At 51.7% G+C, this 25,842-nt stretch overlaps 1 protein-coding gene across 1 annotated transcript in view; it reads right to left on the bottom strand.

The window, feature by feature from the left end:
• PREX1 (phosphatidylinositol-3,4,5-trisphosphate dependent Rac exchange factor 1) overlaps positions 1-25,842 on the bottom strand; it is a 186,318-nt gene that overhangs the window by 49,123 nt on the left and 111,353 nt on the right. The window contains exons 6-10 of the mRNA XM_055545234.1: positions 21,941-22,102; positions 12,974-13,107; positions 7,040-7,158; positions 6,329-6,478; positions 5,793-5,940 (exon numbers count right to left, since the gene is read on the bottom strand). Of these exons, the coding sequence (XP_055401209.1) occupies positions 5,793-5,940; positions 6,329-6,478; positions 7,040-7,158; positions 12,974-13,107; positions 21,941-22,102 (713 nt within the window). The remainder of the gene's footprint in view (positions 1-5,792; positions 5,941-6,328; positions 6,479-7,039; positions 7,159-12,973; positions 13,108-21,940; positions 22,103-25,842) is intronic.

The raw sequence follows: 25,842 nt of genomic DNA on the forward strand, positions 1-25,842 counted from the left end.
GTAGATAACAGGATGATTCGACAGATAAATGACTACGTGGCTGGGGAGCTTAGTGGGTAGGTGGGTGGGGGAAGCATGAATGGATGGGTGAATGGTAAGTGGAGAGACTTAAGGTAGATGGGGGGTGGGTGGGAGATGGATGATGGCTGGATGGGTGAACAGACAGAAGGAATGAAGAAACCAATAAGCAGGAAGAAATAAAGACCCAGAAAGATGATTGTAGAGAGTCAGGAGAGACAACCAACTCATATCATTCTCCCACTGAAAACCCTCCAATGAGCTGCCTGCTGGTGCTAAGTCACTTTAGTCGTGTCCGACTCTGTGCGACCCCATAGATGGCAGCCCACCAGGCTCCACCGTCCCTGGGATTCTCCAGGCAAGAACACTGGAGTGGGTTGCCATTGCCTTCTCCGAATGAGCTGCCTACTTACTCTCAAAAAACATCCAACTTCTGCCCACATGATGCCAAGGCCCTGCATGAACTGTCCCCTCATCTCTGTTCTTATTGTTTTACTGCACTCACCATCTTTCCCCGCTCACAAAACATGCCAGACTCCTGCTTGCCCCAGGGCCTTTGCACATGCTATTCCCGCTGCCAAGACACACGCTTCCCCAGCTCTTCACATGGCCCTCCTCTTTCATCTTTAGGTCTCAGCTCAGATATCGCCTCCTTGAAGAAGTCTTCCCCGACCACCTCATCAAAACACCCCCCCAACACACACAAACTATCCTATCTTTCAGTTTTACTTCCTTTTTAGCACTCATCACTGGAGTCGTACTCTTTACAGATTTATGGATGCGTTTATCAGCCATCTCCCAGAACCAGAATATCGTCTCCATGCTGATGGAGACCTGTTGTCTAATTCACAGATCTACGCCCCCAGCACCTGGAAGAGGAGCCCAAGCACAGCAGGGCACAGTAATCTCGTGAACAACTGAAGGAATGAGCCATGCAACAAGAAGGAACATTCTGGGGGAAGCAGGAAGGCCTCAGCAAGAAAGATGTGCTCACAAGCCCAGAGGAAATGAGACAAATCCAACGTGACTACCCAGCGGGGCAGGGGCTCAGCCAGACCCAGGTCCCAGGTCTCGGAGGAGTGTTTAGGGCTCCACGCAGAGCTCAGCCCAGTGGAAGTCAACAGGAAAGGGGAGAGCTGGGGACGCGAGGCAATCTGTACTCAATGAAAGTGGGTGGCAGTTGGCCAGAGCACGGAGCTTATCGAAACCAGCTGTTCTGCCTCCAATTACAGGGCCAGAGGGGAGCAGGGCTATTTTTAGCTTTCCAGCATTTGGCGGAGCAAAGACCTGCCTTGTGTGTAGGTAGTGGGGTGTGCCGAGGCACTCAGGGAGCCCCAGCACAGGCCAAGGAGGGTGTAGAACAAACAGATCTATTCTGCGGAGCCCCGAGTAGGGAAGAGATTGTTCTGAGTCCTGTCTTCCCCCAGCCCTATTCCCCAAGTCCTCAAAATCAGCAGCAGAAAGAAAGCTGCCAGCGGCTGGGGGAGGCGAACAGATGTGGAGTGACCACTCTTGGAAGCTGAGACTCGGCTACCAGCTGCCCACCAGCTGTCCCCTCGGGGGCCACCTCTGGCCCGGACCGGCGGCCCTGCAGCCAGGGTTGGGGAGAGACAGGAAGCTCCCTGCAGCAGCTACCAGCAGAGAAAAAGACAGCCCAGACGACAGAGGAGCCGAGACCCAGCTTTCTGCCCTGAGTTGAGTCTCGACCTTTTTTGAGATCGAGGATCGATTTGCTGGGCAGATTTGGGCAAATCGCTGTCCCTCTCTGGGCCTCCAAAGGGTCCATCTGGCAAGTGGTTCATTCAGGGACCCTCTGGATTTTGTCAGTAATTTTCGAATCACACTGAATCTTGAGCTGGGATCCAGGGTTCAAAACCAGACATCATTCACCTCTAATGCAGGGACCCTGACCTCTCGTAAATGAGTAAAAAGAGCCAGGTGGAAACTCTACTGAGCCAGCCAGCACTTCTGGAGACAGCAGCCACTCAGGGCGGCCAACCATGTCCACATGGGGAGACTAAAGCATCTTATGACTTTTCAAGAGAAGCCAGAAATCCAGCGTTTCCTGTGAAATCTCCCAACTGTTAAATGTGGATATTGAATACCAAGTTTTATGGAAAACACGTCTGCAAAGCGTACTGGGTCAGCGGGGCATCGTCTGCCTCCACGGGGGTGCAGGGAAGAGAGCGCAGGCAGGAGGATCAGCCTCTGAGTGAGAAGTAAGGAAGACAGTGGTCCGCCAGTTGGTGGGGGCCAGGGCACGAGGAGCAGTGAGATCCAGTCTTCCAGAAAGACGGAACTGGATGCAGGGTTGGGGGTGCTGGGGACGCAGGGAGCAGATCAGCCTACATGGGCAGGAGCCTGAGAGTTAGCATGCATCAGCCTTCATCGCTCTTCATTCCTGCCCCACTATATCATGCACCCAGTAAACATGGATTTCACTTACTGAATGTCAAATCCAAGGCTGGGCACAGGGGATACACAGGTACGCCTTGGCACTACTTCCCAGGAAAGTCCCTGAGCTGAGACCCAGTGTCCACTCACTCTCAGTACAAGAGTCCCATTTCTCTTGCTCATCTGCTCCACGACCTTGAGCTCCATGAGGGCAGGAACTGGGGATGGGGGTCAGGGGTGGTTATGTTTACCCGTGTGACTCCATGGTCTGAAATGCTTCCAGGGGGGTGTCTGCAGCAATGCCTGGCAAGTCAGTATTTATCACCTACTATGTACTGACGTGGAGAAGGCAATGGCACCCCACTCCAGTACTCTTGCCTGGAAAATCCCATGGACAGAGGAGCCTGGTGGGCTGCAGTCCATGGGGTCCCTAAGAGTCGGACATGACTGAGTGACTTCCCTTTCACTTTTCACTTTCCTTCATTGGAGAAGGAAATGGCAACCCACTCCAGTGTTCTTGCCTGGAGAATCCCAGGGACGGGGGGAGCCTGGTGGGCTGCCATCTATGGGGTCACACAGAGTCGGACACGACTGAAGTGACTTAGCAGCAGCAGCAGCAGCATGTACTGACGGGGCTTCCCTGGGGGCTCAGGGGTAAAGAATTCGCCTGCCAACACAGGAGACGCGGGTATCTTGATCCCTGGCCTGAGAAGATCCCCTGGAGAAGGAAATGGCAACCCACTCCAGTATTCCTGCCTGGGAAATCCCATGGACAGAGGAGCCTGGCAGGCTACAGTCCATGAGATCATAAAAGAGCTGGACATGACTTAGCAACTAACAGCAATCGTGCACTGATAATGGCAGTAAACCACAGTGTCATGTGAAGATTAAAAGGCACGGCCACGTGGCCGCACGTGGAGCGGAGAAAGGCTGCCTGGCCATGTCCCTAGGGCTCCTGGTTCCTTCCACCTGAGGGGACCTGGGTGACAGCTGGGAAGAAAGAGGACCACGGCCCCAGGCTGGGGGCAGAGCAAAGCCGTGCAGGGAGGTGAGTTCCATTAGCACGATGATAAACAGTCATCAGTCCTGGCCCTGTTTCAAATGGGCAATGAAAGAAATCTCCCTAATCCTTCCTAAGGAGACAAAACACTGCTGAAGCTCTAATCACAGACCGGTTATCCCGTCCGGCTGGACTAAGCTCTCCGAAGGGTTTGGCAAGGGGCAGGGAGGGCCTCTGACCCTGGGGGGCCGGAAGCACACCTCTCCTAAGAGAAAAACCTCCTTCCTTGCCCAGGGATTAGGGGATTAGCTGATGGAGACCGGCCAGGCTGCCCCTTCCTGGCTTCCCGCAGGTCTCGGGCCCACACTCGCCCCTCCACAGAGCCTCCCAGGGAACACGGAGCGGGGTCCCTGACCTGAGGGCAAAACCCGACTCAAAGGCATCGCTGCCACCTCTCAGGGTCCCGACGAACCCTAAGACCCCCTGGCTGCTGCCAGGCCAATCGTAAGCCTCAGGCCGTGACCCCTACCCCACCCTCCCACCCCAGCTTCACACTCTCCAACTGCCCATCCAACAACCTTTCAATATCTGTCAATATGCAAATGTAAACGGGGCATCTCAACCTTATTAACATGTCCAAACCGCGGTTCCAAGTCTCCGCACCTTTCCCCACCTGGCTTCCAGGCCACCACACTCACCAGCCTACCTCCCACCTCTCTGCCAGCTTCCTCTCCTTTGATAGCTGCTCCTCCTCCCCAGGGCCCAGTCAGTCCCCTACCTCATTTCTTTCCTGCCCTCTTTCTACTCATCCACTTGCAGATTTCATTCAGTTTCATGACTCTGAAAACCATCTAAACGCCCACATGCCCTGCACTTAGGTCTCTAATGCAGACTTTTCTCCCTGAGTCAAGATTTTATATCCACCTAACAAGTCGACATCTCCATCTGGGGGCCAGTCTCTATATAAGCATCCAAACGTCCCCTGGGCTGTACCCCCACCCCCTGAAACCTCCCTGCGTCTCCCCCACAACTTCTCAGCAAGCAGCCATCCCTCCTTCCAGGTGCTCATAATCCTTAATTCCCTTCTTTACTCACCCTGTCAGCAAATGCCATCACCTTCAAGATGACCAGAACGTGACACTTGCCCCATCTTCACGGGGACCACCCTAGACAAGCACCTCTCCCCTGGTCTATGACAGCAGAATAAGTCCAGCAGCTTGTATCCCAGGCCTCCCCAAAAGCTTTGGGGAAGCAAGTGGGGTGAGAGTTAATGAACTCTAAACAGAACCCCAGCCTCACAGGCAAGCTTCTCTCCCCAGAAGCTTTGTGAGGCCCCAGGCACTCTCCTACCCTCTCCAGAGCGTGACCACCAGGCCTAACACACACAGGGGCCTGGGAACAATTGGATGGTTTTACGGGGACTCTAATTCTTCCTCCGCTTCTCCCAGTGCCCAGCCCGCTCCCCCAGGTGAATGAGATTTAAACCTGGGTTTAGGATCCAATCCCAAATCACCTGCATTCTGGCCCTTTGATCCTCGGTTATAAAACAGGGGCAGGGGCAATAACATTTTATTATTAGGAAATAATGTAGTTCCCAAACAGAGAAATTGGAGGCCCTAACTGCTGAAAGCCATAGGAGACCTCCCTCCCCTTATGGATCTCCGGAAGGGAGGTCTTACCAGACACCCACCCAGCGAGCACCTCGATCTCAGACTTCCAGCCTCTAAAACTGTGAGAAAATACATCTCTGTTGTTTCAGCTGCCCAGACTCGGGGACTTCGTTAGGGCATCTGAACAGACTAATTCAAAGGTCTACATTTGCTCTTCCGGCCCTCCCAAAACCTTTGAAATCAACTCTCTGCATTAAATACCTCTTTGCCTGACACAGCTACAGGGGCCTCTCTTTGCTTAAACGCTAGAGCAGCCTTTTTCGATCCATGGTGGGCAACCCACTCATAGTTTGTGAAAGCAATTTTATGGGGTCGCACAGAGTCGGACACGACTGAAGCGACTTAGCAGCAGTAGTAGCAGCAGTATTTTTGAAATGAAGAAATGAGTAGAACAGAATACACAAATACTTGTAGAGTGTATCAAGCACAGTAAATTCTGTGAAACTTTGGCTTCAATCATACGATTAATGGATCGTATGTGTGTACCCGGTCACAATATCAACCTTACATTTTGCAGTGAGCTGTGGTCAAAAACATTTGAAAGACCTCATATGGGGACCTCACTACGCTTGACCGCCAAGGGCTGTTCCATAAGGATTTAAGGTGCTTGAGTGGCTCTGCCCAGGGGGGCTCCCGGGGGATGGGGCAGAGCTGGGAAGAGCCAGGTGAGTGCAGCCGAGGCCCAGGGGAGGGCAGGCGCAGGCACGCACTTGCCGAGGAAGCACTTGGGAACGGTGCTCAGCTTTCTCCGGCGGTCCTTGATCAGGTTCACCTTCTTGCTCATCATCATGTGGTACAGCTTCTCCCCCTTCTCCGCGATCATGACGTAGGCGTCGCGCTCCATGCCCAGCTTCAGGCCTACGGAGGACACGGTCAGCACCAGGCGCTGGGGAGCCCAGGGGACAGGCCTGTGGATCCCAAAAGCCTGTCTCCAGCTGACCCCCAACAACCGCCAAGAATCCCAGGACGACCAACCACATTGGCACAACCTTGGGCAAGTCTCCTCCACTGGCCCTCAGGCTTCCCATCTGTCTAGTGGGCTAAACCAGATAAGCTGAGCTCCCACCAAGTTATCACAGTTCCAGAGCTCCTACCCCTTCAAAGACCTGCTTTTTGGCAGGTGGCCCCGATCTCTCTGGAAAGGACCCTACGCCCTGTCCTCAGACACAGCTCTCACTCAACAGGAGGGATCAGACTGGGGGAAGCCATATACGCTCCCGGATCCAAGAAAGCCCCAGCCACGCACTCTCGCGCTGCTCCCGCTCGCGGATGATGGCGTCCAGCCACTTCTGCTTCTCCTCTGCCGTCTTGGCCATGCAGACAAACCACTTGTTCTTGGCCGTGTTGTGGATCTTCCAGCCGTTGGTGACGGTGTAGCCATTGCTGTGATAATCCGCTAGCGGGGGCAGGAGGCAAAGGGAGGAGGTCAGCAAGGATTCAGCCACACAACTCAACATTCCTCACTATATGCTCAGGAGTGAGGTCATGGGACCAGCCCGGCCTGCTCCAGGAAGACAGGGCAGTGGAGACCTCAATGGGATCGGGTTTGGGGGTTGAACTTACCACCCTTCAAATGTTACCTCTCCTATCTCTTCTCTGGTGGGCAAGGAAGACCTGCCCATAAAGAAGTGTCCCCTGGTGCTTCCCTGCCTCCTTGCCCATCTCCTTCGTGCACTTTAGGCTGCTTAAAACCCTAGTTTTAAGGATGATCCAGTGGTTAAGAACCCGGCTGTCAATGTAGGGGACATGGTCTGGATCCCTGGTCTGGGAAGATTTCACGTGCCACGGGGCACCTAAGCTGGTGTGTGCCGTTAACTACTGAGCCTGTGCTCCAGAGTCCAGGAGCCGCAACTACCGAAGCCCGTGCTCCACCACAGGGGAGCCACCACAGTGAGAAGCCCACGCAGCACAGCGAAGTGGGGAGGCTGGGCTCAGGCAGGGCGTGGGCGGGGCCTACCTGTCCCATCCTCCACGTTCTCCACCTCCATGACCTCAGTGTTGATTCGACCCCGGAAGATGTACAAGGAGCCATTGATGGATTTGGTCCTCTTGGTGGATTTCTTGCCCCCAGTGACCCTGAAAGACAGAGGGAAGTCAGCATCCCCTACCTGTCCCCTCCCCGGGCCTCAGTCATCTTCAACAGGGTGATCGGGTGCAGGACAGTGGCACAGAAGGACACCCGGGGACAGGAGCAGGGCAGGAACTGGCTCAGAAGCGTGGCGTTTTGGCTGGTGCTGGGGTGACTTGAGCAAGTCTCTTTTCCACTCTCAGCCACAGGTTCCTCATCTGGAAAATGGGCTAATAATCTTGCTGACTTCCCAGAGCTACTTTTGAGCCAACAGGAGATGTGGATGTGAAACCAATAAGGAGCAATAGAAACCCCACTCTTCTAAGGCTAGAAAATGGATAGAGGCTGTCAGGGTGTCTAACAACAGGAACTTCCTGAAAGAAAACCAGAATGGAGAGGACCTCCATTTCTGCATGGAGAAATCTGCATCTACCTACCCACCGCTGATTCACTCGCTCAAGGGGACTCTCACACACCCACTTAGTCACTTGACAAACCATCTGACCAGCACTTCCTCTAGGAAGGCTACCAAGGTGGGACTGGGGGAGTCACCCACCCATGCATTCAACAGGTGATCGAGAGAATACCTACTGGGCACTATTCTAGGTGCTAGGGCTGAGACTACATCTTCCAATATGGGAGGGCAGGAGGCACCCCCAAAGCTCTCCATCATCCCCCCTTCTGGTTCCTACCCCCCTGCAAGATTAACCACTATCCTGATGTCTAACCTCTTGGATTCACTTTCCTGTTTTGGAACTTCACATTCATGGAATCACACGGGGTGATGGTGACGGACATTTGGGTTGGCTTCAGTCTGGTGCTGTGCCTTATGTTCTGGCATGTGTGTCTTAAGAAGAACATACATGTGCCTTTCTTCGGGTTTATCTACCGAGGAGTTGAATTGCTCAGTTATAAGGAATGCACACAACTCGCTTTGGTAGATGCTGCCAAGACATAACAATTATCCCACCCCCAGCGGCGTACAGACATTGCAGTTGCTCCACAGTCTCCATAACTGGTACTGAATTTCTCATTCTGGCCATTTTGGTGGCAGAGAGGAGTGTCTCTAATAAAGATTTCATCTGTATTTCCCTGGTGAGTAATGAGGCTGCGCACTTTTTCATGTTTATTGGCCATCTGGTATCTTCCATTTGTGAAACGACTGTCCCTTGACCATTTTTCTGTTGGGCTGTCTTTTTCTCAATGCTTTATAACAGGGCTCAGCAGATTTTCTTCTGAAAAGGAACCAGTGTGTAAATATTTTCAGCTGGGTGGGCCATATGGTCTCTGTTACAACTACTGAACTCAGCCCTTGGGGTGTGAGTGCATCCAGAGACAACACAAAAATGAATGGGCATGGCCATTTGCCAATAAAACTTTATTTATAAAAATAGGCAGGAGGCCAAAGTTAGTCTACATATTATGGATACGAGTCCTTTGCAAAGTGATGGCAAAGATCTTCTCCTCCACTGTGGCCTGGCTTTTTATTCTCCTGTTGTCTTTCGAGGAACAAAAGTTCTTAATTTTAATGTAGTCTGATAAATATATTTTTCCTTTATAATTATACTTTCTGTACAATTTAAAAAATCTTTGCTTACCCCCCAGATCATGAAGACAAACTCCTATGCCTTCTTCTAGAAGCTTTATTGTTCACATTTAAATCAATGATCCATCTGAAGTTGACTTTTGTATATTGTATGAAGGGTCAAGACTCATCGTTTTCCCGCTGGTTATCAAACTGATCCAGCACCATATACTGAACCACATTGGTACTTTTGTTGAAATTTAAATGATTGCTTTCATGTAGGTCTATTTCTGGACTCACTACTGCACTCCATTAATCTGTCTGATTTTACACCATTTTAACTACACTATCTTAATTGCAGCAGCTTTACAGCAAGCCTTGGTGTCAGGAATCAAAGTCCTCTATCTTTGTCCTCCTTCAAAACTGTCTTAGCTGTCTTTGTCTGTTTCCACGTAAACTTTAAAAATCATTTATGTACATAGACACACAACCTCCCTCCTGCAATTTTTATCAGAATCACATTGAGGTTCTAGACAACGTCTGATAAGAGAATGCAAAGCACTTGCTGGTGATGAGGGGGTAAGGCAGGTCGGAATGAAGGACAGCTAAGACTCTGGCCTCAGAGCCTGAGTAAATGGTGATGCCCTTTATTAGGAATGAAGAAGACTCAAGGAGAAAAAGGTCTGGAGCAGACGTTGCAATGAAAAGGAAGAGTCTTGGAACTTCCCTGGCGGTCCAGTGGTTAAGATTCCACGCTCCCAACACAGAGGGCACAGGTTTGGTCCCTGGTCGGGAAACTAAGATCCCACATGCCGCGTGGTACGGCCTAAATAAAATGAAGAATCTTGTTTTAGACCCAAGTGAAGCGTGAGCTGTGTGTGACTAAACCAAGGGGAGACACGGTTTTAGATTTCTCCTACTTTACACACCCCGTACCAGGCACCATTCTAACCACCTTATGTGTTTTACCTTGATCTGTAAAAACAACCTCATGAGATGGAGAATGCTTTCACCCCCACTAAACAGACAGAAAAACAGAGGCATTAAGAGTTGACACAGCGAGCAGGCGGCAGCGTCTCTGCATTTTCAACCACTACAAACTGCTGATGCCTCCATGATCTGAAACGAACATTGAGACACATGAGACTTGGCTCTTCTGTGCCCAGTTTCCTCTTCTGAAGAACCGGGAGGTGAGTTTTTAAAACTCTCCCTTCCACTTCTGACACCCGAGAAGCCTCTATTTTTATTTTTTTTAATGCATATTTCTTTGGCCACCTGGGTCCTAGCTGCGGCAGGCAGGATCTTTGCTGTATCTTGGGGAATCTTTCATTGCAACTTGAGGACTCAGCAGCTGAGGCACACGAGGTTAGCTGCCCCTCTGCATGGGGGATCTTAGTTCCCCCACCAGGGATGGAACCTGTGTCCCCTGCATTGAAAGGCAGATTCCTAAGCACTGGACCACCAGGGAAGGCCTGAACAGCCTCCAGTTTTGAATCCGATCAGAAGCACTCTTGAGTCAGAGACCTCTCCTGACCCATGACCCGGACTAGTGGTGCCTGGTGAAGCCATAACCAGAGGCAGACAGCTACCAGCGTCGGGCGTTTCCTGGGACCACATCAGGGTCAGGCCGGGAGCTCCATCCACCGCTGACGGCCCAACCCCTCCGAGACCTCTCAGAGCCCAGCCCTCGGGCTCCTGACCCAGTGCAGGAAAGGTGGCAGCCCGCCAGGTTCTCCCGGGTGACGTGTGCCCTCTGCCTCCAGCCGGCCCCGCTCACTAGCAAGCCTGAGGCCGGAAACGGCGTTACAAGAGCTCGTGTGGCCACAGGGCCGGCCCCAGAAGGCCCCCTGGGGGTCCAGCCCCACCAGCATCAGCTGCTATGGCTCCAGCGGAGGAAGGGCCCGCACGGGGGTGGCTGAAGCCTGAGTAAACTCAGCCCGGGCTGGGGGCCCATGGGGGCCTGAAGGGACGTGCTGTTTTCTAAACTCCCGGGTTTCTGGGAAAAGGGCCTGCCTCAGACGGTCCGGGGAGGTGCTGCGGGCAGGGCTACGGGTGGATGCTGGCCGTGGCCTTGGCATCGCCGAAGGAGGACTCTCAGGAGAGCCTCAGTGAGGACAGGCAGGGCGCAAGGCGGGAGGAGAGGGCAGCGTTGATGGAGGGACAGGAGGACACGAGAGTCACAGACAGACCAAGGGAGTGAGAGGGAAGAAAACGTCAGTGAGAAAGAGACACATGGCCCAGCCACGCAGAGACGGTGAGGAAGGACACGGAGGCCTCTGACCAGAAGGAGCAAGCCCCAGAACAAGGAGGGAAGGGGGCAGAGGGAGGGCCCTGTGGCCGAAGTGCCTACTGTGTGCTAAAGCTGCACTCACGGGATCACACTGAATAGGAACTCGTCACCTGTGGAGGTAATCAGTAGCAGCAGCTACTCATTCTGGGCACTTACTATGCGCCAAGCAAACTTAACAGGTTTGTCCTTCAAAATGGCTCTGTGGGGTACAGAATAATTCAACCTATTCCATAGATGAGGAAATTGAACCAGAGAGGCAAAGTCACAGAGTTAGAGAAATAATAAGGAACTCGGCTCTTAACCAAACACTATTGTAACTTTTTTTTAAATCAACCCCATTTTACAGAAGAGAAAACTGAGGCTCTGAGAGGTCAGACTGCTGAAGGAGGACGATGAGAAGCTTCCCCACGCCCACACTGAACACCCCTCACTCATCCTGTGGAACGGTTCCTCACCACAACCTTAGGAGGCCAGCAGAACCAGACAAGGAAAACGAGGCTCAGGGAGACAGTAAGTGAGAAGCCCAGAACCAAGAAGGAAAGCGGAGGTGATGCTGAGAGTAGGGCCCAGATCTGGACCTCCCCTCAGCCCTAGCCTTTGCTAGATAAAAGAATAAAGAAGCCTCTGGCAAGTCACTATTTCGTTCCCGAAGCAACGTAGCAGGAAGAAGTTTCATTCAAAACGGGCTGCCCTGGTCCGTTGTGACAGTTCTCTACCTCCTCATCGAGAAAACTGAAAGGCAGGGATTCTCCTGGCCCACCAACCTACCCACCCACTCGTCCATCCAACCATCCACTCATGCCCCCACCCCTCTGTCTCCTAACTTTCCCTCTGTCCACTCATTCATTCATCTCTCCATCAACACAGCCATCCAATCACCCAACCTCCCACACCAGGGACTAGCCACTCTGGCAACTACCAACCAATCATTCTTCAACACACCCATCCAACAGACCATCTATCCACCAATCTCTAAACCTCCACCATCCTCCCAGCCTCCCAATTTATGACCATCCAACCATCCATCCATCTACCCATTTACTTACAAAGGCCCAACTCACCTTTCATCTAAACACACCTCTGCCAGTCCATCATGTCTTCATATCGATTCTCCAACGACCCAAACACAGATTCCCCAAACTGACTATCTATCCCTGCATCCAGCAAGCTCCTAAACTGCAACCACTCACTCATTCATCTACTCACTCATCCGTCTACCAATCAGTTCATACACGCATTCAAAAGCACTGCCCCCGGCCTCCCTTCACCTACATCCATTAATCTCCCAAACTTCCACCTAGGCATCTATCCCTCCTCCCATTTGCCCACACATCCTACCAAACGTCCATCTCCATCGGTCTACCACTCATCCACCCATCCATTCACTCTGCAAAGTTTAAGAAGCTCCAATGAAAGACACAAAGATGACGAAGACACTATCTTTCCCTCAAAAAATGTAACAGGAGAAGGATCCCCTCCCCTCAAACCATCTATCTTTGGATCTTAGAATCACAAGATGCGAGTGCCAAAAAAAAATCTCCAAACTCCCATGACCGCCTCGACCTACACTGCCCACTACAGCAGCCACAAGCCACATGTGACTGCTGAGCACTTAAAAGGTCCCTAGCACAAACTGAGACGAGCTGTAAGCGCAACAGACTCACTAGATTTTGAAGCTTTAGCGTACATTATTTAAAAGAATGTAAAATACCTATTTACTCAATTTTTTAAACTGATTAGGTAGAATGATAATATTTGGGGATATACTGGGGTAAATAAAATATATTATTTAAATTCATTCCACCTACCTCTTTTTGCTTCTCTAAATGCGACTACTAGAAAATTTTAAATAACCTATATTCCTGGAGAGTGCTGATCGAGAACAAATCCCTCAACTCAGAGGAGAAAAGGGAGGCCCAGCGGCCCCAGGAGAAACTGTCAAAAGTGCAACCGGATCCCAGCCTCCTTACCCACCCGGGCAGCCCTGACCCCGCCTCCAGCCACTCACCTGGATTTCCGCTTGCAATAGACAAGCAGGTTGTCGAAGAGGAAGAAAGCTCTCTCCTGGATGTTGCCCGCAGAGATTTTTAACAAAGTCCCTTGCAGGAGGAGCTGGGTGCAGATGTCTGTGAGGTTGGAGCCCTAGGACAGCAACGGGGCAGGGGTGCAGTACATGAGCTGGTGAATCCAGGAGAGAGCCCTTGGGGATACCCCTCTTTGTTCCCAGAGACAGATCTGCCCCTGCCTCCCTCACACCCCCAAAATCTCAATGCACCACTGGAGGTGAGCAGACAGAAACCCAGTACCACCCAATCGACGGCTTCCCTCTGGGGCATGTGCAGAATAATGCTGGCAGGACGGCATGCAGAGACGACCACCGCTCAGACAGGGGACCTGGGACCCGGCGAGGTGGAAGGACTCACTCAGCCCACACGGCCCAGGCTGTGTTTTGTTATAGGTTTTGTTGTGTTTTGTTTAGTTGGTTTTTTTGCCAATCCCCTCCCCCCTTATTTATTTGTGTCTTGACTTGTTACTTTATTTCCTCCACAAGAATGCCACCTCTGGGACTTCTCTGGTGGTCCAGTGGCTAAGACACCAAGCTCCCCAGGCAAGCGGTCCAGGTTCATGCCCTGGTCGGGGAACTAGATCCCACATGCTGCAGCTAAGAGTTCACATACCACACCTAAAGCTTCTGCGTGCCGCAAGACCGAGAACAGCCAAGTAAAGACATAAATATTTTTTAAATACTGGCAGAATTCATTATATACATATAACGAATGCCACTTTCCTAAGGACAGGAAACATTATCAAGCATCTATCAACCATTTGCCACTGTACTTCTAGCACCTCCCACACACTCCGGCACACAGTAGGCGCTCAACAAATGCTTGCAGAACAAGTGGCCAACCCCACGTGAACACCACCAGGGGAAGGATTCTGAGAGCACCCCCTCTAGCTGCAGATGTGAGAAGCGATGGGAACCGTTCCTGAATTCTACCTGGTCATCTGTGCTAAATAACCAAGATGCTGGGTGTGTGTGGGGTGCACTGAACCCTCGTGGGGCTCAAGCAGTGTGGTCAGGAAAGGCACTGGGGAGGCCCGGGAGGATGGCGAAGATAAAGAGGCTGAGGATACGGACGGGGCGAGGTCTCTGCTACAAGGAGGACTCGGAGCCAAGGACCACACAGGTCCATCTGGAGCTCTGAGGGGACCAGGGCCCCGAGCAGAGAGATCTTACAGTGATAAGAGAGAGGAAGTGGGAAAGAGACCTTGGAGGGTATGGGCCCCTGGGGAGGGGGGAGTCTCAGACCCATGCTCCTCTTCCATCCGAGAAAGGCGGTTTCAGCTGGCACGTGGCTGCTCAACCACACACTCCACGTCTCAGCATCCCTCATGCCAGGCATGGTCCTGTGATGATATTCTAGCCAGCGTGCCCCGCTTCTACATCCTTTTCTTGAGAGAAAACCACTTCCCTCCCGTTCCTCCCTTATCTCCTCTTGCCTAGGCTAGAAGGTGGCCACAGTGGCAGGACCCGCGGTAGCAGACGGCAGAGGACGGCATTGGAAGGGACCAGGGTCGGGATGGAGCAGAGCCGCCCCACCCCCAGCCTGCATCGCTACTGAGAAATAAACCGCTGGGCTGGTTGTTTTGTTGCTGTTCTTGTTTTGGCTGCAGTGCACGGCATGCCGGATTTCAGTTCCCTGACCAGAGATCGAACCTGTGCCCCTGCAGTGGAAGTGCAGCTCCCGAACCACTGGACTGCCAGGGAAATCCCAAGATTTTTATCTCATTTAAACCATTAAAATCTCTCTTTTGTAGAGCCTCCAACTTTAAGTGCTTGATGTACTTTAAATACATCAAGATAAGGATGGAGGCCCCATCCACTGGCGGGGCCTCTGACACTGAGGCCCAGGGGATATGACACGAAAGTGTTTATTTTAGGGGAAATTCATTACAAACCTGCAGATCACAGAGTAGCAAGAAACCAAGAGACAAGATGCTGTCTCTGCCTGGAAATGAACTGAGGGAGGAAAGAGCCGGGATTCTTCACAGAATTTCCTTCCCCAGACACTCAACACCCAGGAGTGACAAGTTCATACCCCAGAGAGGCCTGCTATCTCAATTATTTCTGAGACCCAGCAAGGGGAACTGGTTTTGGCAACTCCGAAATGAGACTACCTGCTACCTGCCCACCGCAATTCCCTCTGTCCTTGTCAGAGTGGGTTTGCTTGGTGCCCATGGGCCAGCTGGAAACAAAAATCCATTCACCCAGTGGTGCCAGAGAGCCCCCTCTGGGTCTTGGAAAACCAACTTCTTTGCAGCCAAGGGCTGTGCAGCCCAGGACACAAGCTCATACCCGTTAACAGAAATCACAGCCTTGACACTTGTGTGCCACGGGCAGATACGTGACGCCCACAGCACAGCGACCCAGCACAGTAGTGTGCCTTCTGCTCCAAGGGTATGGGGGTAAAAGCAGCCCCTGGAGCCTCAGCATCCACGCAAACGGAGAGCGCGACTCCCCAGTGATGAGACTCCATCCGTGGCCCACAGGGCAGCTCAGAGCAGACGGCAGCGCAACACTTCCTTCGAGACCCGCTGCTTCTGTCTCCTCTGCCCACCTCACTCGTGCCCACCTACCAGTCCTTCCAGGCGCCAAAGGGGATTTGGGCTGCTTGCACGTGCTGTGCTTAGTCGCTCAGTCGTGTCCAACTCTTTGCAACCCCATGGACTGTAGCCTGCCAGGCGCATCTGTCCATGGGATTCTCCAGGAAAGAATACCGGAATGGGTGGCCATGACCTTCTCCAGGGGATCTTCTCAACCCAGGAATTGAACCCAGGTCTCCCATATTGCAGGCAAATTCTTAACCCTCTGAGCCACCAGGGAAGTAGTCCAACGTATAGTATTTTAGAATAACTATACTCAGAGTAAAGGGAATACCCAGATTTGTAAGATACAGAGCACCAGATGACACCAAAACGAAGGGAAGCAAAATGCTGTCATGCCCATTGCCCTTCAGGGTGGAAGGCTACTTGTATAGGAACCTACCACCGGGCCCGGCTGTAGGGACCAAGAGCCCAGAGACCATGCAGACCTAGACCAAGGCCAGGGGACCGCAGAGAAGAAGCACACCTAGCCTGGGAAGTTGCCTCCCTGGCCTCGGCCAAGGGCCACCCAGAAAACTGCATCTGAAGTGCCCAGGACGCTGCAGAGGGAGGCCTCTTCCACCCCAGCCCTGCTAAGAAAGAAGCCCAGCTGACAGTCTCCCTGGAATCCTTGAACCCAGGTCAGGGGTGGGGCTAAGGACCAGATACACACGAAGAGGCTGAACACCATGGAGTCCACCGGTCAGGGCTGCAGGCCTCCTTCAGACAGAGCAGAAGTGAAGTGCTGTGCAGAGAAGAGGGTGAAAGCTAACACAGGTGCACGGCTTACCACCCGCCAACTCTGGTTCTAAGTATCTCACAGAACTCCATTAATCCTTACAACTCTCACTTTACAGAAATGGAGTTTCACTTTAGGAAACAAAGGTACAGAACAGCGAAGTGACTTGTTCAAGGTCACACAGCTAGTCCAGGCTTGCCCAGTGGTTCAGCTGGTAAAGAATCTGCCTGCAAAGCAGGAGACCCTGGTTCGATTCCTGGGTCTGGAAGATCCCCTGGAGAAGGGATAGGCTACCCACTCCAGTATTCTTGGGCTTCCCTGGTGACTCAGGGAAAGAATGAGCTGGTAAAGAATCCACCTGCAAAGCAGGAGACCCCGGTTCAATTCCTGGATCAGGAAGATCCCTGGAGAAGGGATAGGCTACCCACTCCAGTATTCTTGGGCTTCCCTGGTGGCTCAGCTGGTAAAGAATCTGCCCGCATTGCGGGAGACCTGGGTTCGATCCCTGGGTTGGGAAGATCCCCTGGAGGAGGGATAGGCTACCCACTCCAGTATTCTTGGGCTTCCCTGGTGGCTCAGCTGGTAAAGAATCTGCCCGCATTGCAGGAGACCTGGGTTCGATCCCTGGGTCGGGAAGATCCCCTGGAGAAGGGAAAGGCTACCCACTCCAGTACTGTGGCCTGGAGAATTTCAGGGACTGTATAGCCCATGGGGTCGCAAAGTGTCGGACACGACTAAACGGCTTTCACGATGATACAGCTAGTGAGTGGGTGAGCTGAGACCTGAACCCGGACAGGTGGCCCTACTGCCCCACCCTCTCCCCTCTGCCACCTGTGCTCCTCCTAGACGGGGATCTGAAGTGTTTTGATGCATCTGTCGGCCTACAGCAGGGGTCTTCAGAGGGGCAAGAGCACAAGGCATCCCAGAGAGGGTGGGAAGAACATACAAGAACTTCTATTTATGGTCCCTCTTTTTAACTTCATGTTTTCCTCACGCTTCTTTCCTGCTGTCCCTCTTTGGGGGAGTGAGCAGTGGACAGTCTCTTAAGCCAGGGCTTCCAGAGCCAGTAAGAGTGGTGTGTTCTCTCTTTTTCTTATTAAGACCATGCATGTCTTTTTACGACCGTGAGCTTCTCACGGAAGTCTGTGGAGCATCCCTTTGCAGGAGGGTCAGCCCACACTGGTACGAGCCCTGCCAAAGTTACATGATGCTTTCTCATCTAAAAAAATCAAACAAGAAATCCTGCTTTGCAGCCACGGCTCTTCCTGACATTTATGGATTATTTACTCTGAACCAATAAAAAAAAAAAAAAAAACACTGTTCTGAGCGCTTTGCATTCATCTAATCCCCGAATCCTCAAGTGAGCCATGTGCTCTCCTGCCACTATCCAAACTTATCAGATAAGGAAACTGAGGCAAAGGCACCCCTCCAAGCAGAGGGGGCGGGCCCATATGCTTACTTACACACTCTTGTGACATACTCCCATTTCCTGGTGGTCAATAAAATGGATTTATGGATTACCTTATCTGGTTTTAACTAAACCAGTCCCACAACTAAAAAGGACAATTGGCTTATAGAGGATCAGGCAAAAAAAAAAAAAAAAACACAGATCAGAGATCAAACTAATGATGCAAGCCTGAGCACACAGCAAGAGAGTGGCCAAGACAAGATCAACCTCCTCCGGAAACAAGTCCCTTGCCAGCCATATTGTGAGAGAGAGAGGACAGCTATCTAATCAGATTGGCAAGAGGTCAAAGAGACTAGAAAGTATCAAGAAGAGAATCAAAAATCAGGACCGGCAACCACCTTTGTTCACTGTGAATGCCGCCCTAAGTCATCCAGTCCCCGAGGCGCTAACTGCTGATGGCATGAACTTACTGCAAGCAGCTTCATACTTAAACATTATTTGTTCTAGCTGGAACATATTATTTTCCCAAGTCCACTCTGAGGATCTAACTTGAAAACCTTTCTACTATACAGAGAACGATGTCACATTTTCCTAAAATCATCTGTGTTCTATGCTTCACTTTATTGACAAAATGATACCAGGAGACAGCTTTAGAGATACTATTTCTGAAATGAGACAAGTAAAAGTGAAAGTGTGGTCACTCAGTCGTGTCTGACTCTTTGTGACCCCAGGGACTACAGTCCACCAGGCTCCTCTGTCCATGAAATTCTCTAGGCAAGAATACTATAGGAGTGGATTCCCATTTCTTTCTCCAAGGAATCTTTCTGACCCAGGAATCGAACCTGGGTCTCCTGCCTTGAGGGCAGATTCTTTACCAACTGAACCACAAGGGAAGCCCGAAATTAGACAAGTAGGGGGAAATGAGGCCAGGTGAATAAGACAGACTTGCTTAAGGCAGGGCCATCTGTAAGTTAAAAGGCTGGACCCAAAGTCAAGAGCCTGCACCTCAGTTTTCTACTCTGTGAAATGGGGATAGCAACAGCCCTCTCTTCCTGTGTTGGAGTAATGTGTCACATGTGCTCAATAATTGCCAGCAGCTCTTACTCTGGGTCACTTTATTTCCTACTGCACCCAGCAACACTGATCAAAATAAGCGCCATTCTCAAACTGCAGATTTTTCAGGGTCATAAGAGCCTCAAAGACCCTTAGTTCCTATTTCCCTAGGCATTTACCAGAAGGCATCTGGAAATCACTTCTGATCTGGCTGCCAAAGTGCTTGCTTAATGCTCTCCTCACAGGGGCCCACATGAGAAATTTTCTTTCTAGCTGGATGTCGAGAACTGTGTCTCCCAGAAGAATTGCCCAGCTTCTTCCTTTTTTTTTGACAAATGAATGCTAAGTAGCTGATGTGTCCTGCTCTTTTTAACTTGGCTGCCAGGAAACTCAAAGCCCAAACAGACAGATACTTAAACATGTCCACTGTATATACACTTCAGGTTAGCATATTTGGTGAAAGTAGCCAAGTGACTGATTTCTGGCCAATGAGATGGAAAAGGAAGTCCCTCTGGGGCTTCTGGGAAAGGTTTTCCTCCACTAGGGAGGAGAACTGGGTCCCATCTCCTCCTGATTTGTGTCAGATGATACCTGGAGCTGCGCCACCATGGAACCACAGAGGGTCACAAGAAACCAAATCAGCGCTCTGGCATCATGAAGGTGAAACAAGATTCCTTAGAGGAAACACCCTAACTGACACAATTTTCGGTTGCAGGAACAGAAACCAAGCTAAGCATTTTAAGCAGAAAAAAAAGAGGGCCTTCCTTACTCAATTCTTGGAGGGGCTAGAGCAGCCTAGAATTACAGCTGCCAGAAAACCAAGAACACTGCCGAAATGGCCCTCCAGGGGAACCACTGCCGCTGCCCTAACTGGGGAGAGGGACAATCAGACCCCTGCCTGCCCGAGCTGGCGTGTGCATGCTCAGTCGCTTCGGTCGTGTCTGATTCTTCGCGACCCCATTGACTGTACAGCCCGCCAGGCTTCTCTGTCCATGGGAGTCTCTGGTTAAGAACACTGGAGTGGGGTGCCATGCCCTCCTCCAGGGGATCATCCCAACCCAGGGATCAAACCTGCGTCTCCAACACTGCAGGTCGATTCTTTACTGTCGAGCCAATGGGAAAGCCCACCCAAGCTGGTACTCTCAGGAAATGCTGCCCAAGCTGCTGCTGCCAGGCCTCAGATGATGTAGCCTTAACTATCAGCTACAAAGCCACCCTGTCCTGCCAGACAGACACCCCCAACAGCACAACAGAGCCCTTCCCCTTGATGCCAGAGAGCCAAGACAACCACGACTGTGCTTTGCTGCAAGAGCAGAAGGGTGACCTCTGTCCCAGCCCTGCCTTCCAAATCTCATGCAGCTGGATCTGATCTTGTCCGACCCTATCCCATCTCAGGGAGTCTGAGAAATGCAATTATTTGTTCTCCAGACTCAGCTGGGCAGGAAGGAGAGTGGGCACATGATAAACACTAATGCACAACCACCCACCTCCTTCCTGAACACAGGCCTCTCCCCTCTGTAGCCACACCCTCGACCTCCCAGCAACACAGTCTCATTTGCTGCTGCTGCTGCCGCTAAGTCGCTTCAGTCATGTCCGACTCTGCGACCCCAGAGACGGCAGCCCACCAGGCTCCCCCGTCCCTGGGATTCTCCAGGCAAGAATACTGGAGTGGGTTGCCATTTCCTTCTCCAATGCATGAAAGTGAAAAGTGAAAGTGAAGTCGCTCAGTCGTATCCGACTCTGTGCGACCCCATGGACTGCAGCCTACCAAGCTCCTCCGTCCATGGGATTTTCCAGGCAAGAGTACTGGAGTGGGGTGCCATTGCCTTCTCCAACAGTCTCATTTAGGACTCCCCAACACAGGGAGAGTGTTCCAGGAGGCGCAAGTGGTAAAGAATCTGCCTGCTAATGCAGGAAACACAAGAGGTATGGGTTCAGTTCCTGGATTGGGAAGGTTCCCTGGAGGAGGCAATGGCAACCCATTCCAATATACTTGACTGAAAAAGTCCATGGACAGAGGAACCTGGCAGGCTGCAGTCCATGGGGTCACAAAGAGTCAAATACGACTGAGTAACAGAACACACACACACACAGACACACACACACACACACACACACACACACACACACACACACACAACACAGGGAGATGAAGTGGAAATCCCAAACAAAGCAAGTGCCAGAAAATCCAAACGGTCTAAGGCCGATGATTCAGAGAAAAATCTATGTCCAAGAGTCTTTCCCCTTTAGTCTCAATCTCCCATTCCAGCTGTACTTACTCAGATATTAACTTTTTTATTTATTCAGATTTTCCCATTTCCTTCTACAGATTTTCAGGAAGGCTCTAATAACTTAAGGAAGCCACAACAGAAGAGATCAAGAATCCCATCCCCTAATAATCATGACCACAGTAACATCCATGTGCTTGTGCTAAGTCGCTTTCTGTCCTGTCTGATTCTTGACGACCCCCAGACCGCAGCCCACCAGGCTCCTCTGCCCACGGGACTCTCTAGGCAAGAATACTGGAATGGGTTGCCATGCCCTCCTCCAGGGCATTGTCCCCACCCAGAGATTGAACCCGTGTCTCCTGCATCTTTTGCATTGCAGGCAGATTCTTTACCACTGAGCCACCACGGAAGCCCAGTAACAGCCATACCTACCATTCATTGAGTACCTACTACGTACAGGTATAGATAAACAAAGCATGGTTCAGAGAAGTTAAGACATTTGCCTAAAGCCACCATAAAGGAGTGTTAAAGCCAGAATTCTGTCCCAGAGTGAACCCTTAAACACTACCCTTGACCTTGGCATCGAAAGCTCAAAGGACACCAGGCAGGTCAGGAAACGTGAAGGAGAGTGATTGGGGGTGGGGCAGGGAGAAAAACTAGAGGCTCCAATGGCTGATGCCACACAAAATGGGGACCCAGGGTTCCCAATTTTTTAAGAGAAACTTGAAATCGATACTTTTATGTGGACCTCCCTGAAAAATAATTCAACTTTTTTTTTTTTTGCAAGCAACATGCAGGCCAAACAAAATATGCCGCAGGCTAAAGCTGGTGCCCAGATGGCAGTGTGAGCCCACAGCTGTGCCCTGCCCCAGCCTGGGCCTGTGTCCAGCCCAGAAGGCCCACCTCCCAGCCGTCAATGTGTGACTGCAGCTGCTCCAGAGCCTCGAGCTTCTCCATCTGCCGCTTGGTCTCATTGATGTTGGAGCACACGGTCTTCATGGCCTGCAGGGCGCTCTGGACCGCGGGGTGGTCAGGGTGCTTGCCAGGCGTCCTCTTGGCCAGTTCCTAGGTTAGAGGAGAGGGCAGGGATGAGCGACATCAACCCAGAGGGCACCAATCGGCCTCCAGATCACCCAGGTCTGAGCCAAGTCCCAGCTCTGCTCTGGACAAACTGCGACCTGGAGCTGGGGAAGCTCAGTCATTCATTCATGCATTCAATAAATGTCCCCTGAGCAGCTCCTCCAAAACAGGCAGCGTTCTGGGGGATACATCTTTTAATACACTAGAAAAATTCTTCATCTGGTGGATACTGCATACGTGCATACTCAGTCGCTTCAGTCGTTTTGGACTCTTTGCGACCCTATGGACTGTAGCCCACCAGGCTCCTCTGTCCATGGGATTCTCCAGGCAAGAATACTGGAATGGGTTGTCATACCCTCCTCTGGGGATTTTCCCGACCCAGGGATCAAACTCGTGTCTCCTATGTCTCCTGCACTGCAGGAGGATTCTTTACCCACTGAGTCACCTGGGAAGCCCCTGGTGGGTATTACATTCTAATAAAGAAGATGGGCTTAAAATAAAAATCAAGTATGCAACACAAGATTAGACAAATATTATGAAGACACATCAGAAGGGGCTACAAGGTCTTGGGCAAGGTGGTGTTCTTTCAAAAGGGAGGGCAGGGAAGGTCCCTCTGAGGGGGTTGACATCTAACAGAGAGTGTGGACAAAGCCAAGGAGGGACTCCTGCAAAAATCTGGGGGAAGAGCATGCCTGGCAGCAGGAACAGCAACTGCAAAGGGGCAGAGTGGGAGCATGTGGGCTGTGAAAGGGAAACATCCCGGAGGCAGTGTGGCTGGAGGAGAGAAAACCAGAGAGCGAGTCAGAGGCAGAGTCTGGTAGATCACAGAGGAGGTCACAAACACTGCCCCTCCCCAGCCCCAGCTTTCTCATCTGTAAAATGGGTATAAAGAACACCATGGGGACTTCCCTGGTGGTCCAGCAGTTGAGCCTTCCAGGATATCGAACCCTCCAGGTACGGGTTCGATCCTTGGTCAGGGAGCTAAGATTCCACATGCCTCCTGGACAAACCAGAACATAAACAACAGAAGTAATACTGTAACAAATTCAATAAAGAGTTTAAAAATGGTGCAAAAAAAAAAAAAAATGGTCAAAAAAGAAAGAAAGAAATCTTAAAAAAAAAAAAAAAAATAGAACTGCTGGCCTTCATGGGGACATGGAGAAAAGATGTGAAGAGGCCAGTCAGGAGCCTGAATCTGCCAGCCCCTCCCGGCCATTTCTCACTCTCCTCTCCCACCTTACCACAACACAGACTGGGGCATTCCAGAGGACAGGCGGGCCTTAATCCAAGGGTTTCAGCCCCATAGGAAGTGTGATAAGGAACTGAGACCCATGAGATACCAGAGGAGATTTTCAGGCCGCAACGCCTAACCGACTGGCACAGATAATTTTCTCTAATCAGCTGGCCTCAGCGTGCCCGAATGTTTCACTATCTCTCCATCTCTCTACTCTCTCAAAAATCACAGATATGACGCTCCGGCCAGCTGGTTCCCAGCACAGCCACACATGGGCTCCAGGGCTGTTTCCACCCCTGGGCCCCTGGGTGACCTTAGCCCAGATGCCCTCCACCCTGAGCTGCAGGTTTATCATCTGAAAACCTGTGATGACACTTCCCTGTGGTCCAGGGGTTAAGACTCCGTGCTCCCAATGCTGGGGCCCAGCTTTGGGTCCTGGTCAGGGAACTAGATCCCACATGCCTCAACTAAGAGTTTGCAAGCTGCAACTAAAGATCTCACCTGCCGCAACAAAGATCGAAGATACCACGTGCCACAACTAAGGCCCGACACAGCTAAATAAATAAATTTTTAAAAAAGAGAAAAGAAAACCAGCGATGAGAAGGAAGATGGTGACAAGGACTGCAGGCAGCAGCCAATGCCTACTGAGCCTTGGCCCTGTGCCTGGGAGGTAGGTTCTGTTATCATCCCATTTAACAGACGAGGAGACAGAGTCTCAGCAGATGCACCAAGGCCTCTGAGAAGTAAGAGGAGGAACCTGATCTGAACCTGGCCATCTGGTTCTGCTCACAGTCACTTGCTGCTGTTGTTCAGTCGCTCAGTCGTACTCAACTCTTCGCAACCCATGGGCTGCAGCACACCAGGCTCCCTGTCCTTCACCATCTCCTGGAGTTTGCTCAAACTCATGTCCATTGAGTCTATCATGAGTGAGTGAGTGAAGTCGCTCAGTCGTGTCTGATTCTTTGCAAACCCATGGACTATACAGTTCATGGAATTCTCCAGGCCAGAACACTGGAGTGGGTAGCCTTTCCCGGCAATGGCACCCCACTCCAGTACTCTTGCCTGGAAAATCCCATGGACGGAGGAGCCTGGTAGGCTGCAGTCCATGGGGTCGCTAAGAGTCGGACACGACTGAGCGACTTCACTTTCACTCTTCACTTTCATGCATTGGAGAAGGAAATGGCAACCCACTCCAGTGATCTTGCCTGGAAAACCCCAGGGACGGGGGAGCCTGGTGGGCTGCCGTCTATGGGGTCGCGCAGAGTCGGACACAACTGAAGCAACTTAGCAGCAGGGATTGAACCCAGGTCTCCTCATTGTAGGTGGATTCTTTACCAGCTGAGACACCAGGGAAGCCCAAGAATACTGGAGTGGGTACCCTATCCCTTCTCCAGGGAATCTTCCCGACCCAGGGCTTGAACCCAGGTCTCCCGCATTGCAGGTGGATTCTTTACCAGCTGAGCCACCAGGGAAGCCCATGCTGCTGCTAAGTCGCTTCAGTCGTGTCCGACTCTGTGCAACCCCATAGACGGCACCCCACCAGGCTCCACCGTCCCTGGGATTCTCCAGGCAAGAACCACTGGAGTGGGTTGCCATTTCCTTCTCCAATGAAGGAAAGTGAAAAGTGAAAGGGAAGTCGCTCAGTCGTGTCCGACTCTTCGCGACCCCATGGACTGCAGCCCACCAGGCTCCTCCATCCATGGGATTTTCCAAGCAAGAGTGCTGGAGTGGGGTGCCATTGCCTTCTCCAGGGAAGCCCATGGTGAGGGGTAAATCAGACACTGTGAGAAAAGCCACCCGGCTGGGAAAGGACAGTCTCGGTGAGCACTGAGTCTCTGCTGGCCAGGATCAGGCCTGCCGCCACAGGACAGGACATGTGAGCTGAGCCTGCGAGCAGCAATGGGCTGGCCAGGTGTCGGGTGCGTACCCTGCGGAGCACCAGCTCCAAACACGACCCTCCTCTAGCCACGTTTATCTCTTCTTTGCCCAAACAGCAGCAGATCCGAACGGTGCCGAAATCCAGACGTTCTGTAACCTCAGACCCTGGGGGTTTTCTGAGTGCCTGCCTTGGGCCAGGGATGGGCCAGCGGGGAAGCAAAAGGGGGAGATGGAGCCCTCTCTCTGGAGGCAAGTGAGCTGGGAAAGGTGCTCCAGGAAAGACAGGGAGGGGAGGGGGAGGGGAGGAAGGGGCCCAGACAACAGCCCCAAGTGGTGAAAGGGTTCGTGATAAATCAGAGAAGGGGAAGGACAGTGTGGGCCGGAAAGGCTTCAAGGAAGAAGTGAGGCAGAGGCAGGCCGGTCACTGAGTATTGAGCGCTCTGCATTGGGTTGGCCAAAATGTTTGTTCGGGTTTTAATAGTGTGCAGGAAAACCCGAACAAACTTTTTGGCCAACCCTACACAGAGGATGTATTTCCATTGGTTCCCAAACTCAACAGAGACAGACTGAGCCCAAGACAGCCCTTCAGGAGCTCACGGTCAAAGGGAGAACA

Source organism: Bubalus kerabau, chromosome 13 (assembly GCF_029407905.1).
Source record: "Bubalus kerabau isolate K-KA32 ecotype Philippines breed swamp buffalo chromosome 13, PCC_UOA_SB_1v2, whole genome shotgun sequence".
Classification (NCBI taxonomy): Eukaryota; Metazoa; Chordata; class Mammalia; order Artiodactyla; family Bovidae; genus Bubalus; species Bubalus kerabau.